General features: G+C 27.0%; 1 protein-coding gene across 1 annotated transcript; it reads left to right on the forward strand.

Annotated features, from left to right (window-relative positions):
• The first annotated feature begins 8,628 nt into the window (after positions 1–8,628).
• Positions 8,629–10,153, forward strand: LOC105642411 (GDSL esterase/lipase At5g55050). The gene is made up of 5 exons (XM_012227608.3): positions 8,629–8,866; positions 9,056–9,195; positions 9,282–9,518; positions 9,607–9,856; positions 9,945–10,153. Exons 1-5 carry the CDS (start codon positions 8,629–8,631, stop codon positions 10,151–10,153), a joined length of 1,074 nt encoding a protein of 357 aa, XP_012082998.1.
• Positions 10,154–12,378: the final 2,225 nt, after the last annotated feature.

Consider the following 12,378-nt stretch of genomic DNA (forward strand, 5'->3'; position numbering starts at 1 on the left):
GAAGTATCTAATCAAGTTAACAGAGCATAATACATGTGTCATAGGCGATTGCTCGCTTCACTTGGTGGCTATTCGTGGCCACTATTTGACTCCAAGGTCTTTGTATATGTCTAATCTAATTATCTTCAAATTTTTTCCTTCTATCAAAAAAGAGATTTATACGTTTTTCTGCACAATTATTTAAATAATAAAATATCATAAATAAAATTACAACAAAATTCAGAAACTGTCAAAATGACTATTTCTCAGAATAAAATCCTAAAATATAGGCAACATTAATCCAAATATACTGGTAATAATAGTTCAGATCTGTATCAAAAGATAAAAAGCTGAGAATTATTCGAAAAAAATATAAAGGAGAACAAGAAGTGACCACAAGTGATATTTCAGTGGTGACTGCCCATGAAATAAGAAAAAAAAGGTCTTTACTTTTTTTTTTCTTTTGAGAGAGACAGCTTCAGAGGGAGTCTACTTTTTTTAAGTTGATGTATAGAAAAAATTAATCTTTTCAAAACTTTTTAAAACAAATATACCTAGATGATTAACCTTTAAAATATTTGGTAAAAAAATATTAAATCTATTATATATTCTTTTAGTTTTAACTTTTTTTTTCTTAATATTAAAGCTTAAAGCAACTTTGTTTTAAGATATTAATGATTAAAGTTGTTCTCATAAAATTAAATTTTTTTTAAATAATTTTAATTTAGATTAAAAATTTTGAAAGGGTAAGATAAAGTGAGAAAAGAAGGGGAAGGTAAACTTAAAAGGGTAATATTATTTGTCAAATATTATTAGAGAGAAGAGAATTAGAAAATTGAATAAAATGTTTAAATTTAACAATGATAGATTGCTTTCTATTCTGATCTAAAAAATAAAATGACAAATTATTATTTTTAAGAAATTTTTGATTTGATTATGTATATTAGTTTTCTATTTAAATTCCTAATTCTATTCTATTAAGAAATATAATTTTATTAGGAAATATGTATATATAAAGAAACTAGTTAGGAAATCTAAATGAGCTGAAATTGCAATATTTTGATCAAATATCAATGTTTTTTCACATGGAATCAGTGACAGAGCTAGAAATTAAAATCAGGGGCTAAAACAAATTTCAAGAGTTAGGGAGGTGAAGTTGAAAAAATTTACTATTTTTAGAGGTAAAATAAAAAATTTTAATATTTCATGGATAAAATTTGAAAAAAAAAAATTTTTAGAGGCCACCCCTAGACCCCTATCTCTATCTTTGTATGCAATGCAAGTTCAAGTGACTAATATTTTGAAATGGGAATTTCAAAATGCATGTTCCTCTAAGGTTATTCAATCCGCTTTCTTATTAGTTCCGAATCCAATAGGTTTTAGCGGAACTTTTTTTAAGGAATAATTAAAAGATTTTTAATTTTTACTTCAATTGGGGATTTCAATTAGTATGAAAATTTTCAATTGCTAAGAACTTACTTAACTTTTACTTTGAAACATAATTAATATATATATTTTTGAAATGGACGGGAATATTGAAATTACCAAAACACTCATTTTTTTAAGTTTATAGATTGACAAAAATATTATTAAAGATTTTAATTTTATTAGTTGAAAAAAATAAAAGTATTTTAATTTTTTGACTGGTCATATTAATTTTCTATTTAATTATAAATTCTATTAGATAGGGATTTTAATTTTATTGATTGAAAAAACAAAGATAATTTTTTTAAATGGAAGAAATTTAATTTTAATTGGAGTATATTAATTTTCTATTTAAACCTAAGTTCTGTTGCATAAAATAAAAAATTATATTTATACTAAATAATATATATACATAAAATGGGAAAAATATAATATCTTTAATGATTTTAATTTTATTGCTTGAAAAAATAAAGGTAATTTAACTTTGGTTAGTTATAATACTATATATATATAAGTGCTTATTAAATGTATTTAAAAAAATAATATTATCTATTATTAATTTAATTTGATTTGATTAGTTATAATTATTTTTACAAGTAACTTGTTGTGTAAGAATAAGTGTAATTTGTTATTATTTATTAAGGAATATATTATAAGATTTATTATTTGATATAAAATAGAAAATAAAACTCACTGGAAATCTATAAAATATAAAATTATGACATAACATGTTATATTAGCAAACCATACGTAACATCGAAAGAATTTTATGTTGGCTCAAAGGTCAATTTCTAATCTCGGATTTTAATTATTAATACAAAACAAATAAATTTAAAATTATGTTATTTGTGCTAATATTTTTTATGCAGAATGTGTATGGAAAGAAATCGTACAAGGCAAGTCCTACATTGAGTGTGAAGATATTCGAAGAACCTAGTAGCTAGGTATTTAGGATACTTTGTAGGATAGAGAGAAAATCCATATATGAGCACAAAAATTATTTTTCTCTCTCAAAAATATTTTTCGAAAAATTAGATTTCTTCAAAATAATTTCCTTCGTAAAAATATTTTATTTTTCGAAAACATTCTTTAAATCGAAATGATTTATTTTCCTAAAATTAAAGAGATTTCTTCTCTAATGTTTTTGGTAATAAAATCATACACTTTTTCGGGAATATATTTTGAAAGATCTAAAAGTACTTAAATTTAATTTCTTACTAGGAGTATCCTTTTTCGTTTTTAGTAAGAGCATCCTTTCACAAAAATATTTTCCAAATAATGCTGCCAAAAATCTTTTGGTTAAAGGAAAGCTAAATCGTGTTTTATTCTCTTACCAAAAAGGATAAAATAAACTTTTGGTAACAAAGATTTTCATATCTTCTAAATAAGGAAAAAAGATATTCTGATTTCAAATCTCTTTCCAAAGGCGACAGCTTCTTAGCTCGCTATATAAAGGAGCTTTCACGTCTTAAACATTGGTGAAGTAAGAGTTTTTGTTTTAAGAGCATTCTCTCATTGATCAAATCTTTATCTCTCAAAACTTACTCTCTACCCCCATTTTCTTTTCATCTCTACACTTAACGTTTTCAATATTTAAAATGAAAAAAAATTTTACAATTACTTTTGAAAAATAATTCTGTGTTCTAATCGATCTTCTAATCTGATAAAATTATTTTTCCTGTGCTTATATGAGCATTTCTTTCTGTCTATTTAGATTTTGTAATCTATAGTAGACAGGCTCTTTATTTGTTAAACTTTTGTGTGTAATAACTTAGGTTAGAAGCTATTGTGATAGAGGTTATCAAGTGACATTCTCCATGTGTGGGATATTAATGTCTTGAATTGAGTTTTCTGTACTCTGCCAAAAACAGAAAGGGTTGAGGTTAACTAGAACCTTGGAAAATCTAGTGGGACAAAAAAGTAGATCTAGGTGTTGATCTATTGCCTTGTACTGTTGGTTTGTCTCTTACCCTTTAAAAGAGATAATATAGTTGAGGATCTCAAGATGCGTCTTGGGGAGTGGATGTAGGCGAGTTAGTGCCGAACCACTATAATTCTCTGTGTTGATCTTTTATTTTTGAAGTTTGCTTGATACTGTCTTTATAACACTTTTGTTTAATTTTTAGAAATGCTAAAATTGTTAATGATTCAGATGTTCTAAAACGGTAATAAGTCTTATCTATTCTGAACATTAGAACTCTGGTATTCTAATAAAGTGAATATATCATGTTCTAATTGTTGTTCTATTCACAGTATATTTCACTGATTGAGTTTCTAATTAATGTTCTAAACTTTATGAGGATGTTCTAATCCTGATAGCTTTCCATCATAAAGTCATTCTAATATTTGATTAAGGCTCTGTGAAGAAGTTCTGAATTTAATAACTGTCTTTCACATAACTTTATATGATTTCTCAAACTTTATGAGGAAGTTCCAATTTCAATGGCTTTCCTTCATAAAGAAGCTCTGATAGTGTATAAGTCAGTGAGAAGCAGTTCTAATCAATAGCTGCACTTCGCACAGACTTTCTATTTTTTATAATTAGAACATTGTGAGGAGATTCTAATCCATATTCTATTCTCACAAAGTTCTGTGTGTTTTCCGCTGCACTTAGAATTCTATATTTTGTTTAGAATTTCTAAAATTTATTTCAGTTTTTAGAAAATCCAATTCACCCCCTTCTTGGGTTGTGCCATATAAATACGAGACCCACATTTTATTATAGAATTAATTATATATTTATAGGCTTTAGCAAAAAGTAAAAAAAAAACATCAAAAATTATAAATTATGCGCTAAAACAATGATTAATATATTAAAATATTATTGTAGCTAACTGCTCTTTTATTCTTCCACAAGCATCTTACGGTAGTCACCCATTTTCATTTTTTTGTTTTTTATTTTTTATTTTTGTAAATAATCATCATATTTGAATTATTGTCGCCAAATATTGATATTTATTATTATCCATATCTTGAGATTTTGTTCTCAGATGTAATTCTGAATTACTGTTATCACCATTATGGTGATTTTATTTAGTGTCTTTTGTTATTGGATAGTTATACAGAAAGAAATGTAGATCTCCTCTTCAATAGACGGAAGAAATTAGCAAGTAATCATATCGGAGTTGTAAAAAGACCATGGAGTCTAACAGTGGCCGTAAATAACCACAAAATGGAGCAAACGATTGCCTATGACACAAATATTATATATGTTCTATCAACTTGATCAGATATCTCAAATCAAAAATTGCGTTTTTTTTTTTCTTTGTATAAGTATTTTATTATTACACTTCCTATATAAAATAATAGAAATATACTGATCTGTATCCAATATCTGTATACAATTTCCTCTTAATAAATTTTTAGTTTCATTTTTTCTAAAAAAAAAAAAAAAAAATGCAACCCACAAATATTCCCAAACTTTGCAACCTGTTGCAATTCTAAAATCATATTCGTCCCATTGGCACCCCAACTTAAAAAAGTAAATATTGTTGCTCCAAATTCTTTGACCTAGGATGTACAATAAAATCTTATAAATGGGACCCATTGGGCCACCTTGGATTAACTTAATCCAAGAATCTAAAACACTATGCCAAACACAACGTTTCTCCTCTCACATATTAACTGAGTTCAAAACAATTTTTTTTTCTTTTCTTTTTTCTCTCTACTCCGTTTCTGATTCTTAACCCTAACCGTCACAAATTCAGAACCACAAAAAACTATCGAGCGATTCACAACCACCGCCTATGGTTGTTTTAATCTTTAAAGCGATTAGAACATTGTGTTTGTGAACTATTCAGGTTTGCCTTTATTTTCAAAAACAGATAGTGTCATTTATTATTATTTATTAAGGAATATATTACAAGATTTATTCTTTGATATAAAATAGAAAATTATGAAATAACATAAAATTATGTTATAACATGTTATATTAGCGAACCATAAATCATATTGGAAGGATTTTTTTCTAAAAAAAATAATTACAAAATTGATTCTATGCTCATAGACTTTAGCAAAAAGTAAAAAAAAAAAAAAAAAAAAAAAAAAAAAAAAGAAGAAGAAGAAAACATCAAAGAAAAACACTATGCAAACACAATATTTCTCCTCTTTCGTTGCGTTTTTCCTTTCACATATTAACCAAGTTCGAAATGGTTTCTTTTTTATTTTTCTCTTCCCTCTGTTTATCCCTGATTCTTAGTCCTAACTGTCACAAATATAGAACCACCAAGAACTATCGAGCGAATTACAACCACAACCTATAGTTTGTTTTAATCTTTTTAAAGCGATTAGAACATTGTGTTGGTGAACTATTCAGATTTACCTTTATTTTCGAAAATAGAAAGCAATTCTTCATGGCATGAATCGCTCCAGACTTGATAAAATTCCCAAATTTGCTTAAACACCAAAAGTGGACATGAGTTAATAAAGTTCCCAAAGTGAACTTCATAAAACTCCTAAATCCTTCCCAACCCCACCCCTCCCCCCCCCCCCCCCCCACCCCCCCCCCCCCCCCCCCCCAAATTTTTTTGACTGTACCTACGACTCTTTTGCGATATGCCAATAGCTTGATTCTTTAGGCTCTATTAAGAGCTATTAACAAAGCCTAGAGCTTGATTATGAAATTGAATCTTTGCGAGAAGTCGAACTTTTATTATAGTTTAAGCTAAAAATTAAGTTAATTAAATCTAAATTGCTGCAAGAAAATTTAAATTGGTTGATAAGTAATTTTATTTTTATGCAAATTTAGTTGTCAAATTATAATAATGTTTTATTATTATCACTTTCTTAACAAGTTATTTAACTATTGCATTATTTATTTTATTATTGGATAATTTTTTTATATTTTATGAATGCTTTTGGATTTTTAGTAATATAAACTATTCATAGTATCGTAATTTATAAAAAAATAATAAAAAATAATAGTACAAACAATATGCAATGCACGTGCGAGAAAACTAATAATATTAAAATATCCTTATTAAACCATGTTAAAACAAGATTTTCAATTTTATTCCAGTTTTGAATTCTAGTTAATATAAAATTCAAGCAAGTGGATGTTAATAAGAAATTTTAATTAGTATAAAATTTTTTAATATTAGTAATCTATGAATTAAAAATTTTAATATCTTTAAAAAGTTTATGGTATGTTATACTCTAGATTTTGTTAAGAATCTCACGTTGACTAAATATCAAATCCATAAAGAATATATAAAGGTGACAAACTAGTTACTTAATTGCTTAGTACTAACCTTCGCCAGTTACCATGTTTAGCTGGGTTCAACTGTTCAACATCCCTTCCCATTTGGGGGAAGGATTTCAATCCTTATTATTTACTATACATTAAATAATAAATAATATAACAATTGATTTAATTAATTGAAACTAAATTGAGCTTTGCATTCTTTCTGCCAAAATAAAATCCTAGGCATTTGCATTCTCAAAAAATTGAATTTGATTTAATTTTTAATAAAGTCAATTAGATTAAAAATTTTAAAATTTTTCATTTAATATATATTTTTTATTTTTTTTATTAATTCAATTTTATTTTATAATTTTTTTTTTCTTTTAAAAGCTGAGCCGGTCAATTGATAACACTACATATGGTGTAGCACCTCCCCTCCCTCTCATGCTAAAAGCAGATTCGAAGCAACACTGATGACTCGAATTAAAGCACATATCTCATTTTAAGCTCTTATTCCAAAATTCTAAAACATCCAAACCTTCGTTCAAATCATGGGTTGGCTCGTTCAAATAGAGATCCACTAGCCACTTACCAATGTTGATACCATTCAAGAATCCTTCATTAGAAATTTTAACACTAAAAAATTAGTTAAATTTTCCTTTACCGAAATGTTTTCGAGTATAAACATCATGTATTAAATGAGCAACAGAAACATACAACATACGTTACATAAAAAATTAATTGATGAAAAAAATCTGTAATTGGAGTTTATTTTTCACGCAAGAGAATCCAATCAGAAAAGCTAATTAACATCAGAATATATAAAAAGCAATTTACATTAAAACTATAATTCTTGTAATTGTTCGTCTCTGGACTCACTCTTTAATCGATGTTGCATGGATTAATTAATGAATGGATTCTTTACAAACAAGTAAGACTGATGGCCAAAATATGTCTCTGAAGACAAAATTGAAGAGGCCACTTTGTCTCTATCATACAAATTACCAAACAAAATTCTTTGATTCCATTCCAATTCCAAAAATATTTGGATTTGACCAGACGGCAACAGCTTTGAATGTGAAACCCCACAATGCCTTTCACCCAACTTTGTTGTCTGTCTAAAAAGGACAAACCTACCACAAATCACCATGATGTCCATTAATAGAGCAATCAAAATTAAGGAAGTTTCAGTAATTGATTAATTGACATTAGGTAAATAATAAACACTTGTGCTTTATAAAATATATTTTTAAATTTTTGCATAGAAAGAGCAATAAAATAAATATTAGATATCTGCTGGTGAGAATGAAAAAGCATGCATTAAAATAATTATAAATTAAGAGAAATAACTTATCTAAACTCGGTCTATAGATCCACCAATGACTCAAACTAATGAAAAATACTTATTTTTTTTAAAATAAGAGTTTTTGAGCATTCATTGGAAAAAAAAAAGGGTAAGCGGAATAATCTCATGAATTTTTTTTTTTTAAAAAAAAATACATAAGTCATCAACATCTTGATAATCAAAATTTAAGGATAAATTGAAATATATTAATTATATAAGAAATTTAATAAGAAATTTCATTATTCATAACACCTTGTCATCATCTTATTCCTCTGAACTTTTTCCTTACTGACATGCAAAAGAAACAATGCAATATATATAGAAATTGAATAATCATCGGTGAAATTTAGAATAACATAAAATTTTTATAGTTATGTACTATGTTCCCATCATTAAATCCAGTTCAGAACCTTGTAATTTATATAATTAAACAGTACGTAAAAGACTAATAAGTAATTACAAATATTTTACAATCGCAAACAATAAAAAATTATAAATCATTGACATGGTCAATCGACACTAAATCGGACAATCTGCCAATTAGACAGCTAACCGGCAATTGTATGTTTGTCTAACATTTATATGTATAAATACTTGAAAATCATGTTGGGAATTCCTCACTTAAGCTTCTAACACTAAAAAGGAAAGTAATTAATTAAGGAGGTTGTTAATTAGATTGTCACCTCCTTAATTAATTATGGGAAAGAAGATATTTGTTCTAATTTTCTGCATAGCGATTGTTGCTGCTCTTGACACAGCAAATGCAGAAGTTCCAGCAGTTTTCATACTAGGAGATTCAACAGCTGATACTGGAACTAACAATTTCTTGTCTGGAAGTATTTTTAAAGCCAATTTTCTACCTTACGGCATTGATTTTCCTCACTCTAGACCAACTGGAAGGTTCAGTAATGGCTTTAATAGTGCTGACTTTCTTGGTAAGTATTAATGTTATCATTAAGAGTAATGTTGAATTTGCTTCCTGAACTTGTTCGTAATATACTGTGTTTATCGATAATGTTCAAAAGAAGAATTGAACATTACTCTTTATTATTATTCCATAATGTTTTTATCTAAATATTTATTTACAAATAAATTCACATTTGAAATGATGTTTTTGTGGACAGCTAAGTTTTTGGGATTCAAGAGAAGTCCACTACCCTTCTTTCTGGTGAACAACATAAAAGGTGTAAAGAGGCCTAGCTTTAGAGGAGTAAACTTTGCGTCTGCGGGCTCTGGCATTCTAAACATAACAGGGCAACCACCGGTACGACTTGTCGTTTCACTCTCAAAACATTATGACTTGTCATTAGATGCAAAAGAAAACATAATAATATTTCAAATGTCATGCAGAACGCCACACAGAATGTAATCTCATTGGCAGAGCAAATAGACCAATTTTCATCAATCTACAGTGAGCTGGTAGCTAATAAGGGTGAAGCTTGTGCTCAAACTTTTCTTTCAAAATCTTTGTTCTTCATCAGCGTTGGTAGCAACGATCTGTTTGCTTATTTCTTGTCAAACACCAGTGTTCCCAACAAACAAGAGTTCATAGATTCTTTAGGACTTGCATATGATGGCTACTTAAGGGTGAGTAATAGTTGGAACAAAAAATTTAAATTTTAAGTGACAATGGGGTATTTTAGCTTCCCAGTTGAAACTGTCGTTGATAATGCAGAACCTGTATAAATTAGGTGCAAGGAAGTTTGGCATTATAAGTGTTCCAACAATTGGATGTTGTCCATCTATGAGGATTCTGAACTTCACAGGAGGTTGTTTGGGGGACTTGAACACTCTTGCTACCGATTTTTATACAGCAATCAGTGTCGTATTAGTCAAGCTCAGCTCGGAGTACAAAGACATCAAGTATTCCCTCGGTGATACTTATGAGATGACTATAAATGTCATAGATAACCCCTCTCTATCTGGTCAGCTAAAGCTATACTTTTATATATAGTGTTAGTTACAAAATACTTGCTGAGATATACATTGATATATTAAGGTATGCTTTTTCAGGATTTACGAATGTGAAAGATCCATGTTGTGAAGATGAAAACAAATCCTGCAGTCCAAACGCAAATTTCTGTTCCGATAGGCGTCAGTACTTGTTCTGGGATTTGTACCATCCTACACAGAAAGCTTCATGGCTTGCAGCTGTAACCCTCTTTACCGGTGATGCGCGATTCGTCACTCCTATTAACATCAAACAGTTGGCTGAGGCTTAATTAAATAGTCATGTGTTTAGCAAATTAATTGTTAATTGCTGGTTGATGGACACATATATCTTGCGTAATTAATAAAGGAACCATTCTCGTATCAGAGCAAAATGAATGAGTTGATAAAATTATACTATTTTACAACTTAAAATTCTTATCATTCTTGCTTCATGGCTCATTGCACGCACTCTGCGTTTTTTTATGGCATTTAAGGCTCCGTTTGTTTTCGTAAAATAATTTGCAAGAAAATATTTTCTATAATTTTCAGTTGTTTGGAATGCTCAGAAAAATAAATCAACGGAAAATTTTGTTCCGGTCAAAGGAATATTAATTCATTTTTTAAAGAAAACAACTTCTCATTTTCAAAAGAGTAAAACATCTTTGGAACATTGACAAACTTATATATATATATATATATATATAATATGAGAAGAACGCAAAAAAAAAAAAAAAAAATGTAAGGCGGTAGTTGGTGGTAGTGGTCGGTGGTAAATGGTGACTGATGGTAGTGACTACGATGATTAATAAATTTAAAATTTTATATATATATATATATATATATATATAAAATTTTAAATTTATTAATCATCGTAGTCACTACCATCAGTCACCATTTACCACCGACCACTACCACCAACTACCGCCTTACATTTTTTTTTTTTTTGCGTTCTTCTCATATTTTAACAATAAAATTTTTAAATTATAAAATTTCTATTATTATTAATATTTTTTATGGGCTTATGAGATAAAAGCTTTAATATTTTTAACTAATTTGCAATGTTACAACTAAACAATAGAAAATAAGTAATTTAGAAAATATTTTTTAGCAAGTTATTTTTCTGCAAATTATTTTACGGAACAAATAAAGGATAAGTGTGAGTTTGTTACGACCAATAAAACATAATTATTAATTAATATGTTGGCCCCGATACCTAATCAGTTAATAAAATGGTAAAAAATAAAATTGAACATAAGTATATTGCAGTAAAATATAATAATAAAATAAAAATATTGTTATATATTTTATATATAAAATCACATTCAATGGTACTTGCAGTAAATATTTTAATAATTATTATTTTTACATAGTTAATTATGTAATTTTTGTATATAAATATTTTAATTATTTATCATATAATTATGAATAATAATAACAATAATTTTTATATACATTAAATAAATGACATTATATTCGATCTAGATCTATATGTGACATATATTATAAAAAAATAATTATATGTAAATAATTGAAATGACCGTTATAATACTTATAATTAACTATTATATAATTACAATATTTAGTATTATGATAAAACACACATACCAACTAGTACTAATATTAACATTAAAAACGCATAACTAGTTTTTTATGGGTCTAAAAGAAAATGTTAAAGTTTCTTAGGTTAGGACTTCAGCAAACGTGTCTGCCCATTCACTGGCTAGAGAGGCATGTAATTATGCTTGCTTCAACATCTGGAATGATACTCCTTCGTTCTTGGAGGAGATTGTAGCAAATGATTTGAGTTATTAATAAATTTTGCATTTTCATGTCAAAAAATATTAAAATTAAATATTAATAATAATTAATATCATCATGATATTTAGTATTCCTATCAATATAGTAATTAATATTGTATTTATAACAATTGTAATCACTTGCATTCTAATTTTATTATAATTATAGCATTCTAATTATAACTAGTACTATAATTATAACAATTTTAATACTTCATTATTGTATAATTAGAGTTAGTATTCTAATAGTATTATAAATACAATTATTCAATTGTAATTAGAAGTCCAATAATATGAATTAATTATACATCAAAATTAAATTAATTATACATTTTTTATCACCTAATACATCCAACGTAATCCCCACCCTCCTTCAACCTTTTCTCCTTCATCTAATTCTCTCCTGGGTGGTTAGGGATAGAATAAAGTAATTAGATATTTAATTCTTATATTAGTACCAGTTATTGTTTATGATTTATTATAATACTAAGTATAATAATTATAGAATAGTTAATTATAAGTATCATAATAGTTATTTCAATTATTTATATATAAAATATTACATAATTCACTACCAAAATAATAATTATCAAAATATCTACTCGAATATACTTATTCACCATAATTTTTATTTATTGGTATGGTTTTATATATCTATTTAATAATATTTTTATTTCATTTATTTATTTACAAATTACTTTATATATGTATACATATAT

The sequence above is a fragment of the Jatropha curcas genome, chromosome 1 (assembly GCF_041381405.1).
Source record: "Jatropha curcas cultivar XTBG-Jc1 chromosome 1, XTBG_Jcur_1.0, whole genome shotgun sequence".
Taxonomy (NCBI): Eukaryota; Viridiplantae; Streptophyta; class Magnoliopsida; order Malpighiales; family Euphorbiaceae; genus Jatropha; species Jatropha curcas.

Coding starts and splice junctions, on each gene's coding strand:
- LOC105642411 (XM_012227608.3), top strand. CDS start 8,629: ATGGGAAAGAAGATATTTGTTCTAATTTTCTGCATAGCGATTGTTGCT. Junction 9,519..9,606: donor CATATGATGGCTACTTAAGG/GTGAGTAATAGT, acceptor TTGATAATGCAG/AACCTGTATAAATTAGGTGC. Junction 9,857..9,944: donor AGATAACCCCTCTCTATCTG/GTCAGCTAAAGC, acceptor ATGCTTTTTCAG/GATTTACGAATGTGAAAGAT.